At 42.7% G+C, this 23,941-nt stretch overlaps 1 protein-coding gene across 5 annotated transcripts in view; it reads left to right on the top strand.

Moving 5' to 3' along the window:
* LOC124176153 (RNA pseudouridylate synthase domain-containing protein 2-like) overlaps positions 1-23,941 on the top strand; it is an 86,795-nt gene that overhangs the window by 30,378 nt on the left and 32,476 nt on the right. Inside the window, exon 1 of one of the 5 annotated variants that reach the window (XM_046557054.1) lies at positions 94-153. The exons of the other annotated variants lie outside the window; for them this stretch is intronic. Coding sequence (XP_046413010.1) covers positions 109-153 — 45 coding nt within the window. The 5' untranslated portion in view covers positions 94-108. Of the gene's footprint in view, positions 1-93; positions 154-23,941 lie in introns of those variants that run through there. 5 annotated transcript variants of the gene reach the window in all.

Raw genomic sequence — 23,941 nt, 5'->3', positions numbered from 1 at the left:
AGCGAGAGATTTTTGTAAACTCGTATAACACGAGCGAGTCGAGGTGTACTCGAAGAAGAGAATTCGTTTCCCCTTTAAACCTGTGGTAAATGCGAAGTTGCGGTGTTGATGCAACCCTTGAGGCATCCGAAGGGCGAACCAAGGGATCGCGAGGTAAGAGGCTGGGGACTTGGGGATGTTGGCGGGTTCGGCAAAGTGCCTCGATAGGTATAAGAGGATTAGCCTCGATCGAACTGAAATGGAAATTAAATTACGCAGGGTGATTTTAAAGCTTTCGAGGTGAAACCTCGTTCGCCTCGTTCTTCTCGACGGAGCGAGTGCAACGCGCTTTGACATTTCGAACCTCGTCCGATTCCGATCCGCAGTGGATCGACTTGTCGCTCGATTCAATAACGATCATTGCCCTTATTATCTTCTCACGCTTTTCGGTGATGATATGTTTCGACAATTTTTGCTCATTGTATAGTATAACAAAAACAACTCGGTCTATAATTTTGACGTAGAAAGATACAAGTATGAGATCGTTGAAGAGTGCTCGCCTCTTCTCTAATTACATACATTCTCAAATTCAGTTACGCACGGAAAAATGGATATCCGAACTTGAGCTTCGCGATCTTTAGCAACGAACCAGCCAATTCAATCTAATCAATTTTTTCTTCAAAGTCGTGTAAATCGTTTGTCCCGAATTCACTAGACTTCCACGACGCGATTTACTGCGACTTTAGGCCATTATCGATCAACGGTAATAATTGCGAGAAATGGAAAACGAAAAGTTGAATCTAAACGCGTGGCGCCAGCGAGGTTTACTCAAGTCTGCATATGCGGATCGTTTAATCGTAAGATCGGGCGGGCAGTTTCGTATATTACATTTCACGATTAATCCGCGAGCCGTACATCTTCTCTTGGTACACACACGCGATATGGTGTCGAATCGACGGCTCCACGTATAAAGCTCTCGGCCAGATTCCACGGACAGTGATGTAACGTGCCTACCTACCAACTGCGAAAACACAAGGTTATCGCGCCTGGTCGGCCTGTGGATGATGATGCTGCACGCGGCGTGCGGAGTAATGCCAGAGACCTGTTTGCCTTGCCAATATTGCACGGCATTAAGCCATCGCTCGACTTGACCCGATCTCCAAACAGGGACAACTGATTGATGTGTAGCGTGTATGGCACACATCGTCGGAGAGAAAACATGGGCCAAGTTTGCGTACGAACGACGTCGGGATACAACAAACATTTCCTCCTTTCGTCTGTCGCTTTTCATCGATCGCCGTCTGATCTCCCCCGCTTCGTTTTGGATTCTCCCTTGCTTGATCACACCTAGCAAAATCGTGACGTCGCAATGCTGAAGTTAGTAAAGGTTAACGTGACGATACGTCGCATCGGAAGAAGAGATCGTTATTCATCAACTTTAGGATGACTATCAAGGAGTTGGGTCTTCAGAATTAGCGTATATTTTGTTTGTATTATCGTGTAATGGTTTAATAAATTTCGGAAAGTCGTAAAGATGCGAATTAGCCATTTTTCACAAACGTGCATCGTTACGGCAACGTTACTAACTTCGTACTCGTTCGGGGCCGCATTTGTAAATTCAGCGTTACATTATGTTATTATTGAATTATGATCTTGTCTCCCGGTCTTCTTTGTCTCGCGACTAGGTGTATAATCTTGTAATATTGACGATGGAACGGAGCCACCTCTCGCTGTCTTTGAAATAGAGCCAAAGTCTACGCGAACTCATTCTAATTTAGCGAATTCCTCAGACGGACGCGGCAACGTTACAGTCGATATATTATAACTCGGTCTGACATTCGATGAGAGTGTTGAAAAAAAAAAAAAAAAAAATTAAAGAGATGAAGAAAAGACATAAAGTAAAAGACAAATCGTTCGGTCAATGTGCCGAGCCTTACTCTTTATTATAATACAAAGTGCCCATTAATTGTCATTTGCGGGGGAAGATGAATCCTCGCAATTGACAACCCGACATTTGCGTACAGTTTGACAATACTCGTTTGAAATAGCTGACATTTTTTAAACTAAAAATGGAATAAAAATAAAAATCGCATTATTCCTTTCTCCTCTTTTCGTGAAAAAATGTTCACCTTAATCCTGCAGACTCGTTATGAGCTGAGTATACCTGTATATGTATTTAGGATTTAAAAAAGAGGGATAATTTCTACGACGGATTAAGTAAACTAAACGAGAATAAAACAAAAAACTCATCGCGAAAGGAAGAGAACGAAATAATTGGAGGGTTTGTGCGAATTAAAAAGAGAACGGAAAAGAAGAAGAAGGGCGAAAGAGGGAAGGTGGCGATAATAACGTCTCTCCAAAACTTTAATTCCACTATATACACACACACACACACATAATATGTAATAAATATGCAGCAGTCACCCACGCCGAGGTGAAATTTTTTTTGGTTATTAAAAAGTTTTCCGCAGTGGTTAAAGGACCTGTACGTATATACTCTGTATTTTTAACTCTTTCCTCTTTTTTTCACTTCTACTTCGTTATCGGCTTTCAGCTGTCTGCCGTTGAGTGGGGTATGTGTCTGTGCACGTGTGTACGTACAATTCATACCGCGTGTACACACGCTCGTGCATCCATATACGTGAGAATGTAATTTGAAAACGTAGCTCCGGACGGTTCAGTTGCAGGGTATAAAGGTAAAGCGGCACGCGGCAATTAAGTGGGTCTATACCATATAGGAACAAACGGACTCGTCGCAACGATAGTGAACTGACTCTAAGCGGACGTGTGTGCGTGTATCGTTGTGAAAACACGTACAGTTCTACCAATCGATACGCATAGTAGAAATGATAATTATCACCACTCGCGGCACTTCGCGCATCCCTTTTCGCACGCACGTAGCGTCAACTTCGCACCATTCATTCGGTACCTCACTCTACGTGTGCTTCGTCTATTATACATATATCTACCCGGTACCCTGCACACACGGTTACGTCACGATGACGGTAACGAACAATCGCGTACTTATCGACGCTCGCGTCTTGTACACGGCGTGCGGCAAGCGGCAGCGTTTATTTGCATTATACCAGTTTGCCGATCTTGGCCTGCAGGAGATGAACGGATCGAACCCGTTCGGTGTTTCATTACCAAGAAATTGCTGGATATGCTGTCATAGGTATTCCTATTCAGCAGTGTTAGTTCTATTTGAGTATAAGACCAGGCGCCAAGCAAGTTGTCAGGCCGATGTCGCAGCGAGGTGTTTGCCACCTTTTGTGTGTACACAGATGTTAATGGAATATTCCTGTATGTGGATATGAATTTGAAAACATTTGAAACATTATAAGTAGAAAACATCATTGCTAGGTGCACACATATGTATGTACAGACAACAGAAAATCACCGCGCGTATTTTTTTTCTCATGCGCTGGCGTAATTAATTGAGAATAAGTTTCTGAATAATTCAGGTGTAAAAATTGGTTTTTCACAATATAGAGATGCCGCTGAATGATAGCGAAGCATTTTCCGCTGACAGGTCGTAGCTGCGGTTTTTCCAGCTCTGGCTTCTCGCGTGTCTACAAGGACTCTGCGTACAACGTCTGCTCAACCCCCGTTTTACGGAACTTTCCCTGTTCTCATGGCCGACGATTTTCAAGTTTAAAGTTTTACGCCGTGTATAAGCAGTTTTGCGGGCCCTCAAACTACGAGGAATACATACATCAATTTAGAAGTCACATTTCACATACCGTAAGGCAGTCGCACTGCCGGGTGTAATTGACTGGGAACAGTGTTGTAAAGCCTGATTAAACCTACGCACTACCTACTCGTGAACATGCATTGCCGTGTTTATACAATTTTCACGACAGTCTCGCGATCAAACTCGTACCGAGCTTAAGGGAACATCCTGGTGTAACGAGTCGAAAAATAGCTGGTTAGAATTTTTTTTTCGGTGCTTAAAACAAGCTATCAATCTGATTGTTTTTTTTATGCCAAATGAAAGCACTTATGAAGAACAGCAGATAAATTTTTAAACCTTTGTTATCATTTTTTTTTTTTACATTTATATTACAAGGTTGAAAATGAGTTCGGAAAAATAGGTGCACCCAACGGTGGACGGGGTGGTGGCCGTAAATATTATCCGAAATAGATTATTAAGCGGTATGAAATCCGCTATCGTGCTATTTTTCGCGTTTGAGACACATAGACTTCGATATTTGGAGACACACGCGTGAACGTCGAAATCGACCGCGGACACCCCCTTAAAATTCCTGCAATCTCGTTCTTGACCGTTAATCAATTTCGTCTAATCCACACAAACGTATATTCTCCGATCTATCGCGGCGTCGTCGAAAATCTGACAATTTTCTCACCACTTGTACAATCTGTACAACGAAAATACACAACTCATTTATAAATTCATCGTGTTTTTATCCCCGTCCTCGATGAGTCGGTACTGAAAAACGATCGATACACGCTGTACCGCAACTTTTTTTTTTTTTTTTTTAATTTTTGTTTTTTTCTACCTCCTTTTTTCTACCCCGCAGCACGATCCCGCTGTACAGTCGCCGTCAAATCACATTATACGAGAAATTGACAACGGTTGTTTCCCGAAATGACGCTGTGATCGCATCGCTCGGAATCCCTTCGACCATGCTCCCCTCTACGTGCACTCCGAAACTCTCGGAACGTTTCACCGGGCGCAAAAAGGACTAGAAAATAAAAACAAAAACTGAAAAAAAATAAAAATTTAACCGCTGGAAAGTGCGGCGCTCTTAATGAGCCAATAAACGAAGAGTGTAACGCCAAAGAGTCCGCGCGGAGTTGTGTTTAGATAAGGAAAAAGTTATACAGCTGCCCCCGCTAATCTACATCTTTATCTTCATGTACTGTTTTGCACCTTTCGGTAAATAAACCGCTACGCCCTGCACCACGGCACACACGCACACATCCACTTCCGTTAAGGGCATGCTTTATGGTTGTGCGAGTCGGCTTCCCGAATGCACGACGTCTAAACTCTCCTCACCTTCATATTGTTTCCCACCTTGGTGTTTGTTCATTTATTTATTTAACGAACGTTTTCTCGCGTGGGGATATGCGTGGAAGGTAGATCACGCGGTAGAGCAGATCCCGGTGCGTGTCCAGTCTTCGTGGAATCGTCGTATGTACATACACGAGGAAACTGCGGTGCACCTAGTATTACTTCGAAACAAAGAGCGGGGAAAATCCCGAGGGATTTTCACGTATAACAATTTTGTCGGATATTGCGGTACGATTTAAAATACGCTTGTAATTATTCAAATGTCATACTCGAATCGCTTCGAACACACGTGGATGGAAATATTGTTTTTTTTCTCTTTATTCAGAAAATCGACGCTTTTATTCAATGCCTAATATGATGGATCGTTGAAATTGACAACGCTGGTGATACAATTCGAGGGAATGGGATGAAGTTTTGTTTTTGTGGGAAAATCCGAAATAATCGCAGAGAATTTCACCCCCGGCAGCTGTTGGATTTTTCATACCGGATCATCGTATCGGAGTAGAATTTTTCACCGACCAGCTGTACGCTGCGAAAATCGGCGAACGACGCCCGTCGCGTATTCGGCGGCATTACACGTAAATCCGTGACGTTGGACAGGCATCGGGGTTACCGAATACGCCGAGGGATGAACGTAACTCAATTAAAGGCATCGGTGGCCGTACCGTGCGCATCATTTATCGCTCTCGTGGGGTGGATCCGGCCCTTGACTTCCGGGCTTTTTCGACGGATGCCCCACCCCTTCAAAATTTATCCGCAACCGCGGATAACCGATTTAAAATTTAATCCCCCATTGTAAGTTGTTTCGCCAAGCTTTTCGCGAAAACTTTGAACGATATCTTGCCGCCGGGTTCGAGAGAACGTTGGATTTTTTTTTCTCTCCCGTCGCTGATTCGGATCACACTTTCTTCGCACGTCGTGTATTTGAACATTTGATCAAACAGAAACGGAAAAATCGAGGGTATGTATATATATACCTGCTTGTCTTTAATAATCATACCGAGTAATAATATCTCTAGAACCGTTGCGTATCTTACATTGCAACTTTATTACACGTTATTGCATGATTCCGGCGGTAAAAGAAAATGTCAAATTGCGTAATTAAGAAGCCATAAGATACACACGTTTCGAACTTTGATCTTAAAGAGTTGTTTTATTTATTTATTATTTTTTTTTTTCGACGTTTGCATCACGCGTCGGTATATTTGCAATCGTCCGACTCGAAGACGAGAGAGAAATCAGAAGCACAAATAAGCGGAAAAATTAATAACGACTTGAGAAAAAAGAAAAGAGGTAGAAATAAGGAAAGAAGCTCTTTCAAAATTATAAAATCCGACGCAAAGCGAGAGGGGAATATTATTATAGGGACGTGTGCGGATCTCCCGAATGACACCCGGGGAATCCCCGAGTTTCTGTTTTACACAGGGTGAAGTCAGGAGTTTATATCTATAGGTATGCAGAGTTACGAGTGAGTGCGCAATGTTGCCGTACCTACCCTCCTCCTGGCAAAAGCAAGGGTGGCGGGGGTGGGGGTGGGGGCGGGTGGGGGGGGGGGGGAGCACCCACGCAGGCGGAATGCAACGAAGCACATAACCTGGCAGCCTTATCTCGCAGTAGCTATCACCTAGCCGCCGAACCTCGTCTAAACCCGGACTGTAATTTATCCGGAGAATGGCACGCGCCGCAAAATTTCTCTCTCTCTCTCTCTCTCTCTCTTTCTCTCCCTCTTTGTTTGCGCCTTTCCCTCTCGCTTATACCGCGCGCATTGCGTAGTAGATGCTCGCGTGTGTGCGAAAAATTGTAAAATATCTCCCCCTGACTTGAAAATGTCTACGTTGTATATTATACGTATTACGTTGACGAAAATGATAATTTATGTTCGTTAGTGATGCGAGAAAATAAAGGAGAATTGATTCTGAAAATCGATCTATTATGTTTGTTTCTACGGCTCTGAGAATCGATGAATATGTCGGATGATGAAAATAACATCGATTCCCAATGATAGGCTAGATATTTCCGAATGAAACGAGCCAAGTCAAAATAATTAATATTACGTAATGTAACAGGGATTTGGTATGGCTGTTTAGTAATAGTGTGTAATAGTTGTTGGCAGCAAATAAACGGTATTTTGAAGTTTTCTATTACCTTTATCACGTAATCAGATAATAGGAACAGTAAATGGCTTTGTTTTACGAATTATCCGAGACATTATGTTATTTATTAGAATATTTCATATCAATATAAAATACAAACTAAATATATAACATTACAATTTTATATGAACTTGTTCTTAATGACTTATCAAGTCATAATTAATCGATTCGATAATAATCGAAATTTTGAGAAATCGAGTAATAATCGATTAATCCAACGTCGCAAAGATCGATTTTTCAAGAATCGTCGCTGAATTTCGCATCACTAATCTTCGTTATACCGAAACTCTCTATCTCTTTTACTCTCGCTATATAACATGCGAATTAATCGTCAGTTTTGCGCGATCATGCAACGTGGATTAAAAAGAAACTTGACGAAAGGATCGAGAAACAAAAATTCCCCACCCATCGACGGTTAGCGCGAGTTTTAATCGCGCGTTACCTCACGGGGAAAATATTACGCAACGTAGTAATTTGGATGTATATGTAGAAATGATTTTTTCTTCTTGTTCTTCGTTTTTTTTTCTTCTTCTTACCATTTATGAGGCGGAAATAATTACACAAGATGAGAAGAAACAAGCTGATGCTAATTATTACAACAGTCCGCGTAATTCTGTTTCGCCTTGATTTAGAAGCCGAGACTCGTCGTGCTGTTATACGTCAACGTTTAATTGTGTATAAGACTTTGTACGGTGCAGTGTGTTAGGTTGTAAATAATTACAGCGGTTCAACTTACGCTTACCGCGTCTACCATACTCGGTCGTTTTGATATCGTCAAAAGGTTCCGAGATGAAATTTTAGCTTCCTACCACACGCGCGTCTTCGACGCACGTTGCACTTACTTATTTTTTTTTTCTCTTCATTCTCATTTATTTAAAAAATATTTTTTTCTCTCTCTCTCTTTGGTTTTTTTTACCATCGTATCTGACCACCGTACAAGCGGGTATTACAACCGTGTGGAAACGGTTGCTTGCGAAATTGAAAACGTTTCCGCCGTTCCCATTCCCTCGTTTATTTCACGACGTGTATTTCACCCTGCTGCGCAAGTACGTATAACCGTATACGGCGTGTCATTCTCCAAAGGCGTTTTGTCTATTTCTTTTTCCTTTTACTTGGTTAATTTATTTTTTTTCTACCCAATAGCCGATAACATGCACGACGAAAAGAAAAAAGTCAAATTGGTAGGGTTCCATTTATTTTTTTCTCTGCTACTGTATAATATTTCTATGATTTTCTTACACTCTGCACCGTTTTTTAGTTTTTTTTTTCCTCCTCTCGCTTAGGTTTTATTGCAGCCAAGTATAATTCGTAAATACGGTTTTTCCTTCTATTTCTACTAATTTTAGAACGAGTTTTTTTTCCCGTCACTCACAGTTGCGCAACAACGAGCAGATGGCTGTGTATGCATGTACGGTGTCTCGGGATGGAGAAAAACCGCAACTCTTGGCCGGCTCAAATCTGTCCGCAACAATTCGATTTCGTTCCTAAGGTGATTTATTACTTACTTGCCTTGGCGGTTTTATTTTACGTAACCTGCGTGCCTCTTCTGGCCCTTCCGCTAGTTGTTGCTGCTGCTCTTGTGTGACATATGACAATTCCGAAACCGCTGCCAGAACAACGAGGCTCCCTTCTATACATCGCATCGTCCCTAACCCGAAATCCACGCGTTTGCGGAGAACCAAAGGGTGACTCCTTTTAAATCACTGGATCGATTCCGCCCGCTGCGCGTTCAATTTCAAACGAAAAAAGACATTTTCTCTGTCTCCTAATGACCTTTGGATTTATTTCCACTCCCTTTCTCACTTTCTCTCTCTCTCGCTCTCTCGCTCTCCAGTCGCGTACGTATATGCCTACGATATATTTCAATCTCGACACGACTTCGAATTCGATGGTCAAGTCTGCAAAGGGAGTCGCTTCATACGTCGCTGCTCGAAAGAAATACGTAGGTGTAAAATCGTACAAAAAAGAAAAGAAGAAGAAAAAAAAAAAACACATGGAAGAAAATAGACCAACACTAAAAATTGTCTAAACTTTTTTTAAATTACCCAAAGTTCTCTGCCAAAGTGAAAGTGTATTTAAGATATTCTTCAAAGGTAACGAACGCTCCTCGCTTATTTAGGTAGCTACCGGAAACAAAGTGTCCGTGAGCTTCTAACGCGATCTGTCGAAGCGCAAAGAAGATTTTGACATAGGGTGTACACGTCGTTTGCAGAACTGTAATCACCATGCGCTGCGCAGGTAAAGCTTTGCAAGTTATACCGGAAATAGCTTTAGAGGAGGGAATTTACTTGAAAATGGAGATTACGGGCTGGAAGCCATGCGCTGAGCATTTATCGCAATTATCATATCCGTAAGGCACGATGATCTCTTCGAAAATAGGGAAGAATGAATACCAGAATTATGAACAAAATTATAGGTTATATCGATGCTTCGCTTGAAATTTCTTGAATACTGTTAAAAATGTAATAGATTCGTTCGATTTCACGCTACGACGACGTCTCATTTTTATTCAGGAGACTTATTTTACACAAAGTTCCTAGAGAGATTGTTCATTTATTATTGCTTTTTGTTGATTATAATCAATATCGGTGCAATGTTCTAGAATTAAATATTTAACGATGCGAACGTCACAAGAAAAAAAAAAAAAAAAAAAAAACTCATAAAACGAGCCATCTAAGAGTGAAATCGATCGAATGTATCTACTCGAGTTTCGATCATTTTGAAACGATTTGAATCGATGCATCGATATCTGCGTAAATATGCTTTTGTTCATTATTTCAGTATTTTACATTTTGAAAAAATTGAATGTATCGATTTTTGGCCGACGAATCTCCTCGATCAAAAATTTTCCTTCAAAAAAAACGTGCATGAAATACGCAAATATTTGCACAGATTGTTTCAGACACGACACTTGTCAACTTTTGGTAAGACGTCGGCTTCCGTATAAGGCGTCGTATGTTCACTCCGCAGTTCTGGAATCCCGTAGTTAAGTCTCCCCGAGTCGTTAATACGTGGCTGGATTTTGCACAGCTGCCACGAAAGGACGATAATTCGCGCGAAGCGAAGAATCGTCGTGAGGCTATAAAGTATCCAAAGTTATTCCCGATGCGAATCCATGCTTCGCTTCGCACATGAAGGCGGAGAATTTTGTGGCCAATTTTTCAAAATCATAACGAAATTCCCGGTTTCATAATCTGTCGTACATTCGGTAATTAATTATACATTCGTTATCGCGAAAGAATTTTGACAATTTCGAGATTATGAAAATAATTAAGAAATAATATGAAGAAAAGGGAAGAAAAAGAAAAGAATAAAAGAACGAGGCGAACGAGCGCGAGGGTATAATTCAATCAGTGTTTGATTCTTCCGACCCGATGGGACGGGTAGCGCATATAATAAACAATAACGGGATGGATTCCGATTTCTTGAATCCCAGCCAATATAATTAATTTCACGAGGGGCGAGGATCAACGAGGTTTCTATAATATTTAATACCTATAACGCGTTATATCGTTTATTCTTTCTATTCTGGATTCCAGAAGAGAGATGGATCGAGAGAAAGATAGATAGACAAATAGATAGATAGATGGATAGATGAATGGATGGATAGGCACACGTGTGTACAATGTGGGGGGGGGGGGGTTTGACTGACGTGAAACTATTTTCAATTTCATTTGGCTAATGCACGTTCTATATCCGAAGACTGCCAGCTACCTCGGACTGACAGCGTAGCTAGGCTTGCTTGTGTCTCTCTATTTCTGTGTATGCGTTAGGCATACCGAGTTTGCAATGTGTTTGAAGAACGGAGTACCTCGAGCCAGCGACCGACCACCGTTGCAACTCGTTGCGAGTGTGTTCATCTTCGCATTACGTACATGCATGTGTAACTGCAGTATTTTAGCCATTACGTAATTCACTCGGATAATCTTGAGGCAGATTTTTACCTACGTATATTTATGACTGTTTTCTGTATGCAACTTTTCTCGTATCTCAAGTTTTCCTAGCATCGATCCCCATGCGTTGTACGTATACGGTCACCCGTACATGCAAGTTTTTTACGTTGTTTCTGCGGGGGCGGCGGCGCCTAGTTCTTCATTTTGCAATGTATCCGAGCATAGATACATACAACGTGCGATAGATTTTAACCACAGGCTATACTTTACACGATCTTTATACGAGTCATCAGTTTTTTAACGGACCTCTATTCGCGTCTCGAGAATTTAATTATAACAAAAGTGCTTTTCGTTACAGTCTAATGTTATATATATTCCGTTCTGCAGGATTGGATTTCTACAAAATTCTCTCTCACACACACACACACACACCGAAGCGAGTAGTTGAGGTTGGCAATAATCCCGGTATGTACACACTGTACAAAATTGAAAAAGCCAAAGTTTGTCGACGACAAAGCTTGACCCGATAAATCAACATCCAGTAAAAATCACTACGGTTGGAACTGCGGGATGCACCTCGACCGTGACATACTCGCACCGTATTGACGTCGCGTTATCGTTTCGCGGCAAAGCTTCGCGTGCAACGGATTGCCGATAAATGTTTCTTTTTTCATTTTTCCATTTCTTTTCTTCCCCCTCTTGGTGCACGGAATGAAAATTTTTTGCCAAAATTGGACATCGGATTAAAGTTGTCAAGTGCAAAAGTTCGTATAACCGTGTCAATGAAAAATCGCACGCAGTCGTTGCCGAGAATTTTATTCAACTTTTGCAGTATTATACGAGGTAACATTTGGATTCGGTAGTTTTGAATCGCGCGAACAAATACTATGAATGGTTTACCGATTCTGAATATGCGTATATATATAGAATCATGGAAATCCTTATTCTGGAATATCCACGTTTTCACGTGTCGAAATATTTTAAAATTACTTTTCTCGCCTTCGAAAGTTCTCTGATATATATTACCTTACTTGTTAGTTTTGGCAAATTTCCAATTGTTATTCTTATTATTTTTTTCTCTCAGTATGTTTATAGTAATTAGTTTTCGTTCATGGATACTCGATGAGGGATAAACAAAGAAAAAGAAGATTAAAGTAAAACAGCAGGTGTTCTATTTCTATCTTCAATGAATCTTCTCATCCTTTCTCTTCTCTCTCTCTCTCTCTTTTGCTGTTTTCATTTATTCATTTTCTTTTACAATATTTCATCTTCGTCGATTACGATCGACTGATAATAATTTGATTAAATTTAACAGCCCAGAGTTTAAACCGTCGGAAAAATGATGCGATTTTCAGTAAAACTCCTCGGGTTTTATCTCGAAAATCACATTGTGAATATACCTACCCGCATCACCTTATACCTAGAACCATTGTGCAGGTACAAACGTTTCGTTCGTATCGTATAAAATGCAGAAGACTGTGTATTTGCTCAAGAAATCGTTACACCCATTTAAACGAGCCTTGTTTGCTGTTCTAATTACTGTTTGGCTACCATTTTCCGCACGTGGATGGTTAGTGTACAGTGTACACGTATATAAACCAGCAAAAGCCAACCTACCTACCTACCTACCTACCAACCAACCAACCAACCAACCTTATACTACCTACCGATAAGGCTCCAAGTCACGGAGTTTGGCTCGACCCAGAACCAACCTTCCTCAGATTATCAAGTCCGTATTACAGGTGTACCCGGGGATAATTTATAAATACTCGAGGGTTTCTCTCATTCGTTAGCACGGCGTCTTATCGTCGTCGTCGTCGCGAATCGATCCGCGTTGCATTAATTATTCATTATTATTATTATCACTATCATATCTGAAATTATATCATATAGGAGCGAATTTCACGGGGTGATCAGCTTAAATTGTCGACGACAATTAAACGGAGGCGTCACGCACGCGACTGCAGTCTTCAAAGTCCTGGTACTTGGGTATTTGCGATCCCTGAAGATGAGGGGTAAACAAACAGTCGATGAAAATGATTACGCATAACCGTTGAATCATTGCGCGACGGTTAAAACCTCGGGCAGGGTTATTAAAATGTGTTTTTATTTATTTTTTTCGTCTTTTTTTACTCGGAATCAGTGTCTGGCTTGCTTCTGGCTCAAGCCTGCAGTCGATTACTTATTTCTCAACTTTCAAGTAATTTACGTAACTCAACACGACGTGAGTCTGCACCGCGTGCAGACCCGCGGTTATAATACCGGTGCCTACGCAATGTCGAAAAATTCTTTAAATAAATCCAGACTCGCGGTCAGTGTTCTTCTTTTTCTTATTTTCGTCGTTCGAGCATGTCGATCCCCTGGACTGATGCACGTTATGTCACCGAGGGGCGAGTCGATCGTTCGCCTCGATTATCGCTGACGATACGTCACGGATAGCGTCGCTCTGCCCACACGCATGACGTAACGGAAAGTTGCGAGTTGCGATTTCGGGACCTACGCTAATCTATTTACGAACGTTATATCTTTTTATTTTACTTTATTATTTATTTTTTTTTCATCTTTATTTTCATCTCTTTCGCTCCTCTCCTCACTTTCAACGAATATTACACTTTTTCGTGCGCGCGTGCGTGCGTATACTCGGTTTTTGGCACTCTTCGCCGCTCTTTCGTTACGACCGTCTTCTCTCGCGTAACGCCAATTTCCCAATCCTCACCACGTACACGCGGTGTTAAATAATATATATCTATACATCCCACACGTACAACACCATTCCTCGATCTTCCGATCGGGGACCGCGACCCTAACCCAATTCAATCTTGATTTTGATTTTCCGTGCTTTAGTAATGCGCTGTCCTCGATGGAAAGGGGGCGAAAGAGAGAGGAGAAGAGAGAGAGAGAGAGAGAGAGAGAGAAATGGGGGACGCTTCATGTGTACGACCGGATACAGTTTATCGACGTTTTACGACATCAACGTAACGGAATTATTATTATTTTTTTTTCCTCCCTCTCATCGTACCCGAATTATTCTGGACGAATGATTAAACTATTGGAAATTTTTTATATCGTCCCACCGGAATAAACCATCGGTATAATTACACTGCAGAGAAGTAATAGAAAAATGATAAATAAATTATCTTTTCTCGGTGGTTTTCATTGAAAAAACGTCTTCGGTACCTGTGATACTTATATTTCATTACAGCGTCGAGGCGTTGCACTTAACAACAGTCCTTATAAAATTGCAAAACTAACGACGACTTACCGTGCAAATTTCGAGTTACACAGTTAACGAACTCGAAATAAGAACGACCATGTACGATTCGGGTACTGCGAAATAGACGATTAACGAGCCGTCTATACGTACCTACGTACACATTGCACACTTTCTAAAAAAGACTCCGCTGCACATCTGCGGAGCACCGAGCCAATTTTATTCCTTCTCTTTATTTTCTGCGATAGCGAGAGATGGAGGGAGGCAGAGAGAGAGAGAGAGAGAGAGAGAGAGAGAGAGTGAAAGGGCGTGATTTTAGCACGGTACGCGATATGCGACGCGGGCACAGGTATACCTTCGCTACTGCCAACTTAATCTCGTATTGATAGAGGGCCTCCGTCTCTGGGAATTCCCTGAGGAAATCTTACGTCATCCGAAATGGCGAGGGCTCGTAGCTTCTCGCTGCGTAGGTACATGTATACGTACATACACATATGCATGTGTGTACGTAGGTTCGGTTGTAAACGTGGTTGCGCGCGAGTGCGTCGTACCGAGCGATGTTGGGGAAGTCTGGAGTCGCGGATATCGTTCCTCGGTCGGCCAAGAGATTTCTTCCCATCCTTTGAGCGAAAATAATAAAACAGAGACAGAGATGTATAAAACTATCGGCTCTGCGAGACAACGCACTCACTCGCGTTGAAATTGGAAATCAGATCGGCCGGCAGGCACATTGTGTAAGCTGACTCGTCACTCGGCGCATCGTCGCGCACTCTTAATCCAGTTGCTGGGGGTTCTGCCCGATCGGGCTTCCCTCGGGATTTTTACTTTTACTCGAGCTCGCTGCTCTACGCTCGATGCGTCAGTTATTCCCGCGGATTAAATTCGAGCCTCGCGTCGGCTTAGCCAACTCTGATCCCTCGACCCTTGCATTCGCCTGTCGGTTATCCCTCGCTCTCTAAGCACTGGGAAACGGGAAAAATTCTCCCGCATCCCCGACTAGCCCTCCCCATTTTCACCCTGATATTTCCCCCATCTCCTCTCCACTCTTCTTCGTCTTCGTCTTCTTCTCGCGAAAATGACAAGGAGGCGGCGCTGCGGCTTGAACCCAATTTGGAGATAGCGCGGCGCGGCGGCGGCGCTGGATCGGGAGGAGATGAGACGTCTGAGATATACGTGTATGTATGTGTATGTACACCTCGTCTGCACTATCTGCGGAGTGCCGAGGCTCTGTTAGCCGAATTCGACCTCCAGATCTTCCTTCTCTCCGACGATCGCGACGCAGCCTCTCCTGGGTCAGGCGTGAAACCGCCTTCGCACTTTGGGTTAAACTCTTCGAACCTTTGACCGTGACATTAAAATTTAAGACGACACGTGGCTGCCTCGCCCCTCACAGCCGCACCGCCGCTACAGCTAGGAGAGAATTTTTAGACTTTTGGATATAAAAATATATCGCGTAATGTATACGCTCTGCATGCCGGAGCTTCTCCAGCGGCCAGCGATGCCGCTGTGCCTTGGCCCATGGCCATACTATACTCCTATCGTTATTTATCGGCAAGTAGTCGTAATTCATTTAATATCCGTACGAACGGTACGATACATGTGAAAAATTAGACGAAATATCTCGTGAATGGAGCTTACAAGAGTCGACTACTCATCGTCGGAACTCGATGCCTGCGCCTTTTCATTTCATTACGTCTTATCATCTGTATCCCGTGGGAAAGTCGGAGTAATTGTATACTTTGCTGAAATTGATTGACGGATCGACGTTATCGTAAACCAGCTGTCGGAAAGGAGACAGCTCGAAAATACCCTCTTTATCAATAAATATACAGAGACGAGAGAATACATTTCTTTCGACGAAACAGCGCCAATTTTTATCGAAATTGTTGATTCAACCGTTTTTAAACAACCCTGAGTCCTCTTAAACTTGTTGAAAACTCAGTTCCTTCAGATCGTGTCGATAATGTTATTCCCGCCTGCTGTCACCTTCCGACTGGTTCTGTAACCAGTTGTATCCCGACCACGTTGCTGTAACGCGTGCGATACACGTTCTTACAATTAGCTGTAGTTGTAAATTATATTTACACATGCAAAGGGTCGAATTGAAAAGAAGTGTGTTAAGTGAACGCGCGTTGCGTGTGCGTCAAGGTTCGTATAGCTGGTAAGACGGTTAAATTTCACGTTTAACTTATAACGATTATGAAAACCTAAAGTCTTACCCTTGCTAATAACTTTTTCTCACATATTTTTGCGTGAAAAAAAAACACAAATTGTATATTCATGTACATTATATTTCATTTACATACTTATCGTTAGCCGGGATTCTTTTGACTGCGTGTATTGAAGAAAATGAAATAAAATTTCGCTACGCGGTCGACGATATTTGTCCGTCTACTTTCATCTTTTTTTTCTTTTTATTCACACTTCACCGTCCGACGCGTGAGGAAAGAAAAATTAAATTCACCTCGTCCCCGTATGTAAATATTATGTAAAAAAACATTTTTGTCACAAAAATGTGGGAATTATTCGCGCGTTACATTTTTTTTTTTTACGAGTATAAAGCGTATACGTATAAAACTTTTTCTCCGTATCGTTTTACTTTTACTACATTATTCTCGCGCAATTAGACGAAATTTAAAAACCTTTTATCTCTCCCTCCCTCTCCGCATTCTTGCGACGACAAGAAGTCCCGCCAGCCAGCCGAATATTATCCCGCCGATATAATTTCACGTCTGTAAAGAGAAGTGGTGCGTACAGACATTGAGATCACTGATATAAGATAGCTTTGCTATCGGCCTTGATCGCAGGAAATACACCGGCTTCGTCGTCGGCGTCGTTCGAGTCGCCACCCTTCGTACCGCTGCTATCTGGATTATATCTCCGATAATTGAAGTTCAATTCTCGCCAGTTTGACTGCAGTAGAGGCTGAAAGTAGTAGGAGGTGGAGGAGGTCGTGGCTGTCTATCGCGTCTACTGGGTGCTTGAAACGAAGCTGACTGCGTGAAGAAATGATGGGGAGAAAAAAAAAAAAACAGAGAGAGAGAGAGAGAAATACACGTACGTGTGCGAAAGTCGAACCCGCGTCAGCGAACGAAAATATTCTTTTTCCGCTCGCGCTTGGTTTTTCTTTTCGAAAGGCTCTCTCCGCGCTCGCGGTAACGCCACTTATGCTTTGTGGTACATAATATACATATGCATACGTATCCACGTACGTATGTAGATACGTATAGTTCCGATCTCGACGGAACGCTTCTGCAGACTAGCCTCGTGTAATCATCAATCAGGATTCAGGGGAATTCCCTCGAAGCGTGGGAGGAGGGTTGGCGAACCAGCCGTGCAGTCTGCGCCGTTTGCCTCAATGGCGAAATCCATTATTGGTGATTCCATCTGTTGCACAAGCCGCCGCGGCGCCGCTCTATAAACCACCGCTGCATTTCATCCCGGGCCTTTGACCAAAACAACCTCATCCACCCTGTATCTCGCTTTGTAGCTCTCCTCGTTCTCTCTCTCTCTTTTTCTCTCTCCTTCTCTCCCTACCTCGTTTCTAATTCTGATATTGCTCCATCCGTTAAACCGATGGGTTATATGTTTACGATATCTGACCTGGCGGTGTTAACGAAACGACGGTTCGAGTCCTCGTTCTCTTTCCGAAGACGGACGATTATGAATGAGGAAAGAGAAAAGATTTTTAAACTCCGCGACGAGGGAGTTTTTCGACTCATTAAAACAGTTGGAAAAATCCCAAATTATTGTTGAGAGTTTTTTTTTTTTTTTTTAGTCGGCGAACGAGGAGAGAAAAGCTGAGAGAGAGAGAGTTAGAGAGGGAGGGGGGGAAGAGCTTAAAGATCTTACCATTGGTATAATTTTTACCTTCCGCTTAAGCGTCGTCACGTCATTAAAATATTCCTTTTCACAAGTCTTCACCTTTCGTACTGGCGTTCTATTTATCAGATCCTTGTCTTGAGTGGAGAAACGGTGGGTACGAATTCACTTTGACGAATGAGGTGAAATACTGATTTTGTCACGTTATAATTATTTCATCGAGAAAGAGATGGATTTAGTTGGGCAGATTGATAGAGAGAGAAAAGTTAAAATGTAACTCTTCATTTTTCCGAATTCCGTTTAATTCTAAGACGAACTGCGGATCATCGGTCAGCCGAAATCACTCTCAAATAAAGTATCGCGGGATATTCTTCATTCGCCCTACGTAATTGATTGATTTTTTTTTTTTTTTTTTGCGTTCCACTCTCCTCCGTGAGTCTGACCGAAAAATCATAAGTTTCGTCGAAGAAAATAATTACAACGTGACCGAATCTCTGTTTCACTCCATTTCTCAAAGTTATCCCAAACTGATCCCCGAGATTACTTCTACGTCTCAGGTTTTGTTTTTCTTTTCTTTCCTTCTTATTCTGCTTCTTCTACTTCTTCTTTTTCTTCTTCTACTTTTTCTTTTCCAACAAAATGGCTCGCAGCTACACACTTCGTCTCGGTCATAAAGTGGTTTTAATTCGAGCGAAGACTTGTACAAGAACTGTTACGAGGAGTTATTCCTAGGAGATTAGACGCAGAGAGAGAGAGATAGAGAGAGACACAGAGAAGATAAATAGAGATAGAAAATATCGTCTGATCGTCGATGTGGGACAAAGCCGATTCGCACGATTGTCCCTGAACTACTCGTATATGTACAAACTGCAGGCTCGCGTTTAGCGCAATGTCTTCCTTCACCCGACGTGCATACCGGCGATCGAATACCACCCCCTCCCCCTCTTGACGAGATAAGGCGACGTCGGGGACCCGAGGAAATCACGTCTCGTGCGCTCCTTCGCATTCCGATCCGCAACCGCCGTTCCCCGCAATTTCCAATCGTTTTGTCCCTGCATCGATTCCTCTCGATACCAAAGTCACGGCGTTCGATGGCACGTTTAACGCGTAGAGCGAGATGAATAGCCGTCCCCCGAACCGGGGAATAAATCCTGAACATTGTCGCGGTAAGCGTTCGCTCACCTCCGCTTTTCGGTTAATCAATTTAATAGTCGCCCGCTGCTCTAACCCGACGCCCCTCCACGCAATTTTATTTACAACGGATTTCTCGGGACCTCTTCCTTCCCCCCCCCCCCCCCCCTCTCCCCCTTTCGTAGAAGATCGCGAGGGATCTTTTTCATATTTTTTATTTACTCCCATTTTCCTCCCCCGCTTAGAACGAAATTTTCTTTTATCAAAATTCAATATTCTCCGCGACAGGGTTATTCGAGAAAACGGCATGCGTCGCATATCGGTATCGGGATCGCGATTGCCGATCGGTATAATAAAGTCGTTTATCATTGAATTTCGCGCGAAAGATGAGCTTTTTCGTACTGTAATAACAATTTTTCAGCATTTTTGCCGCAGGTTACTTGTGACAATGTAATTGTCACGAATCGAACAGCAGTTTTCAATTCAACGTGTAACACCCACGAGACGAGGATAATTCGATGCCTTCGACTTCTGACTTGCATTTTTCGTAGCCCTCGGACATTTCGCAAATCCGTAACCACCATCACTCTCCTCGGTCCCACGGTGACTTTAACCGGCTTCGGTTGTCCCCTTGAGCCGTGCTATGAATACATTCTCCAGACTATACGTACAGACTGACAGGTGTATAATCTACCTCTCAGACGGTGCACGATCCTCTCTCCTCGGGCGAGCAAGATTTTCCTATTTTCCTCTAAAATTAAACCACTTGATCGCACGTCGCGTGGATACGCGTCCTAGGTTCGTACTTGTAACTCAGCCGCGTTCCGGCAATCACTTTTCCAGGATAATTTTAGTCCCTTTTGCTCGGTGAATTTTCGGGGAAATAAAACGAAACGTGTGTACGGAATTTTGAAAATTTTATGCCGGAGAAACGACCAGTTGAATATGAAAATCGGGACATCGATTCGATCATTTCTGGACCGCGATAAATAAACGCATCTCCGCCCGGAACTGCAGCAGGTGTTTATCGGTGGTTCGACCCCGTATTTCTGGTGTATCGGAGTATCGGCCGATAGGGATTAACCGTTATAACTCACCCGTTTATAGGCGGCGCTGCTTTTTCACCTATAATATAAAAAAAAAGAGTCGGTGGGTACCAGACATTTTTTTCAATTTTTTATACAGCGCGCGGTGTTTATTTCCCGGTATATAAAACCGCGCGGGGGTTTCAGGGCTACTGTTTATTTAACCCCGGACTTATACCGCACGCTGGACGTATATCTAGGCAAAAGCCCAACTCCAAACTGTATATGTATGTATAATATTTAGCTTAGCCAGGGGCGAGGATCGGGTCCCGCAGGGTCCTGCAGGTCACCCAAGTGATCCTCGTCTTGAAACAACCTGAGCTTAAATATGTACGTGATGAAACTGAGGTTTTTGGCGCGTGTCACTGTCCGTTGGCTACCCTGCGCTAATCCATCCGCGTCGGGTGTTCTAAATCACGTTCAAAATTATCTATTCATCAAGGTACGTACGTCCGACGTGCGGTACACTTTTCATATACGCTTTGGCCCGCAGTCAATTTTTGAAATGCTTTCCTGAGATTCGCGAAAATAACGTACGTGCATCGAAAATCCCACTTTACGCGTTTGAAAGGTATCGATGTATACCAAAGTAAAAATTGCAGTCAAGTCACTTGTTCGCTCCTAGTTTATACGTTTACAATACGTCGTCGGACGTTGGTATGTAGTGTACGATGTGAAGAGGAGATCAAGAGGAACCAACAATGCTCGTGAAATTATTGAACGGCACAATTAAAACGCGGACGATAAGATTAAAGTAAGTAAAGTAGGTGCTTGATACGGATCAGTAATATTTCTCGTCGAAAGAAATTGCGACCATGGGTTGATTGATTGCTCATTCCATAAATGACAGCATCTCAAAGTTTGACGGCACACTTGATATCGTACATTTTTTCTGAACCTCTGTACAAGAATCGAGAATAATAATCTGTTCGCATATGTTACCTATTGAATGATTGATTACTTTGGAGAAAGAAAAAATGATCTCAATCTTATCTGCTGATAACGGTAAAAATTGTTTCCATAGATTAGAATAAAAATGCATTCTTGGTACACCAGATACCACTTCTGAAATTTATTTTCGTTCAGGACTAGTAACAAAAAAAAAAAAGATTGATCCGTCACGAACGAATTCAATTAAATAGTTTCTACGAGTTTATAGAAAATCATGAATATCTAATATATTATGTACCAGTTATCCAAATACTCGAGAAAAACTCATCCGCAGAATGATGCGAAAAGGACTCGAGACGGAAAAGGAAAATGCGCGATATGTAAAACGTGAAATTTTCAACAGCGCCTCGGCCTCTCGAGCTGATTAATTCTACCCTTTTCGGAAATCGAAGAAGATTCGACGACGAGCCTTTGCATCGTCCGGTTCCGCGACCCAATCTTTCGTATCGCGCTCCTTTGGGACCTCCCTAACCCTACATTCCATACCCTTGGAGAGAGGGAGGGTCGATACACGGTCCTGTTGCTCTCGGGGGTTTCGGGGCGAAGTTTACCCCGAGATCGTGGGCGTCGGGGATGGAAAATTGGGCTTGTGAAACAAGGATGCCGTGGCGGAGGAGAGAGCGCGAGGAAAGTGGTGGGCGGCGGTGCGTCTAGCCCGCCAAGGTCGGGAACCTCTCAGGGTGACCGTCTGCGCCCACGGCGAAAACATCCAGACTTCGGAAAACGCGGACGTCGAACTTGGCGCTGCAATTTCGCACGCCGAAATGCTTCTTGATGCGCGGACTTTCCTTCGAATATTTGCTGCGCCTTCTGTCCCGTGTTCCGAAGATCATTCTCATTTCGATATGAAATTTTGACGTGGTTGAAGTCGGTGACGTTAACGTATCGAAACGATGAAACATGAGTTAATATTTTGCACTATTGGAAAAGCTGAAGAGAAGTTGAATTTACAAAATCGTAGTTTGTTGATGCTGGGTTCACAGCGTAATGAATTTCAAGTACAAAGATGCATCGTTGCAAGTATTCAATATGACAAATTTTAAGGAGTGTCATATATTATCTGTTACCGTACTTTACGCGCTTGATCATTTTATTCGTTATTCTTTTACACGTTCGGTTTTTCTTTCATACATATTAACCACACAATTTCTGCAATTCTTCGTAATACAGTTTCTAAGTTTATATCGAAATCGTATCCAATATCAGAGAGAGAGTGCGGCATGTTATATTTTTGTTACAGAGTTCTACGCTGCAGGGGAGAATTCCTTGTATAATAATATGAAAGTTAGTACGTGCCTTTTTGTACGATTGACATTTTTGATCGATTAGTCGAGCCGTTGTTTTACTCGTCGTCGTGGAAATATTTAACCGAAAAATAATGCCAAAAACTTACCGTCCCTTTTCTCGAATGAAAAAACGAGAAGTAAGTAAAATCACGATTAGATTGACAGCTCTAGCCGGTTCATCATTTATCAAAGCCGGTTCTTGTTTGGGTCCTGGAACCTTTCTCCGTCATTTGTAATCGTTATTTCTCTCCTTCAATACGGCGAGGAGGCAGCGAATTTCGATGAATAATTTAGCGAACCTAACTCCGAGGCTGGAATTTATCTTTACTGAAAACTTGTAGTTTTAGCTTTGGTTGTGTGAAAAAAAAGGAAAGAAAATACGGAGTGTGCATGCTTCAACCGACTCGGAGTCTCTCTTTTTCTTCTCATACAATCGTACGATTGATATTCAGGAATGCGGATCCGTTGGACAAAAAATGAATAACAAAAAAAAAGAGGAAAATAATGGAATCCAACTTTTAATAGCAGCTTGATAAGCCGACACGTTCGGGGTTTGTTCGTTCTGAGAATCACTGCCTCCTGAAAGGGTGGATAGATACCGGGAAAAGGGGGATAGAAAGGAGAGACGGTGTAGCCGTAACACATCCTTTCAGTTTCATCGGCGCGTCCCTAAAGATCTTCAAAGAGCCCGAGGGACGCTCCTAAGGATGTTTATGGGGTGTGCTTCTCCTTCCGGTTTTCCCTCTTCCCTTCTCCCCTCACCCCGCCGCGCCCCACCATCCTTTCCGCCGCTCCTCTTTCTATTCTCTAAATCTCTCACCGCGAAAAGTGGGCCGGAGGGGCGTAGCGTCGCGACGCTAATTAATGCGCCACCGCGCTCCTGGTACGGCCCGGGGGTAACGGGATCAAAATTAGCGGGGGGTGCGGAGGCTGAAGCCCGCCGCCCATGTCATGCAGGTAGCACACTATGGCACGCGAGGTGCCAGTGCCGCATTTATACCGGCAAACTTTTCCCAGCCCTTTGGGCCGCCGCAGCTCCGAGGGCGAGGGAAATTTTGCAACTCTAATCGAAATATCTTACCAACGAAAAGAACGTCCAAAGTTCATTTTTTTTTTTTTTTCTTTTTCTTTCTGATATTCCAACTTCCACAATTTTTCATGAAATTTTTATCGTCTTGCTCTGGCGGTGAAATCAGGCGAAACGCTGTGCGAGCATGCGGAGGAACTTGGTTTTGGTGGTCTTAGGTTGTTTGCACTGTCACTGTTTTCGACGATTCGAATGAAACATGGATGAAATTAGTTTGAAATTATATTACGTGTGATAACTTGACTCGTAAAAGTGTCTTTTCCGTGTCGTTATTTCAATCGGTTTGAAATCGTTCACGCTGTTACGGA

The sequence above is a fragment of the Neodiprion fabricii genome, chromosome 2 (assembly GCF_021155785.1).
Source record: "Neodiprion fabricii isolate iyNeoFabr1 chromosome 2, iyNeoFabr1.1, whole genome shotgun sequence".
NCBI classification, from domain to species: domain Eukaryota; kingdom Metazoa; phylum Arthropoda; class Insecta; order Hymenoptera; family Diprionidae; genus Neodiprion; species Neodiprion fabricii.
This window is presented reverse-complemented; position numbering and strand designations above follow the sequence as displayed.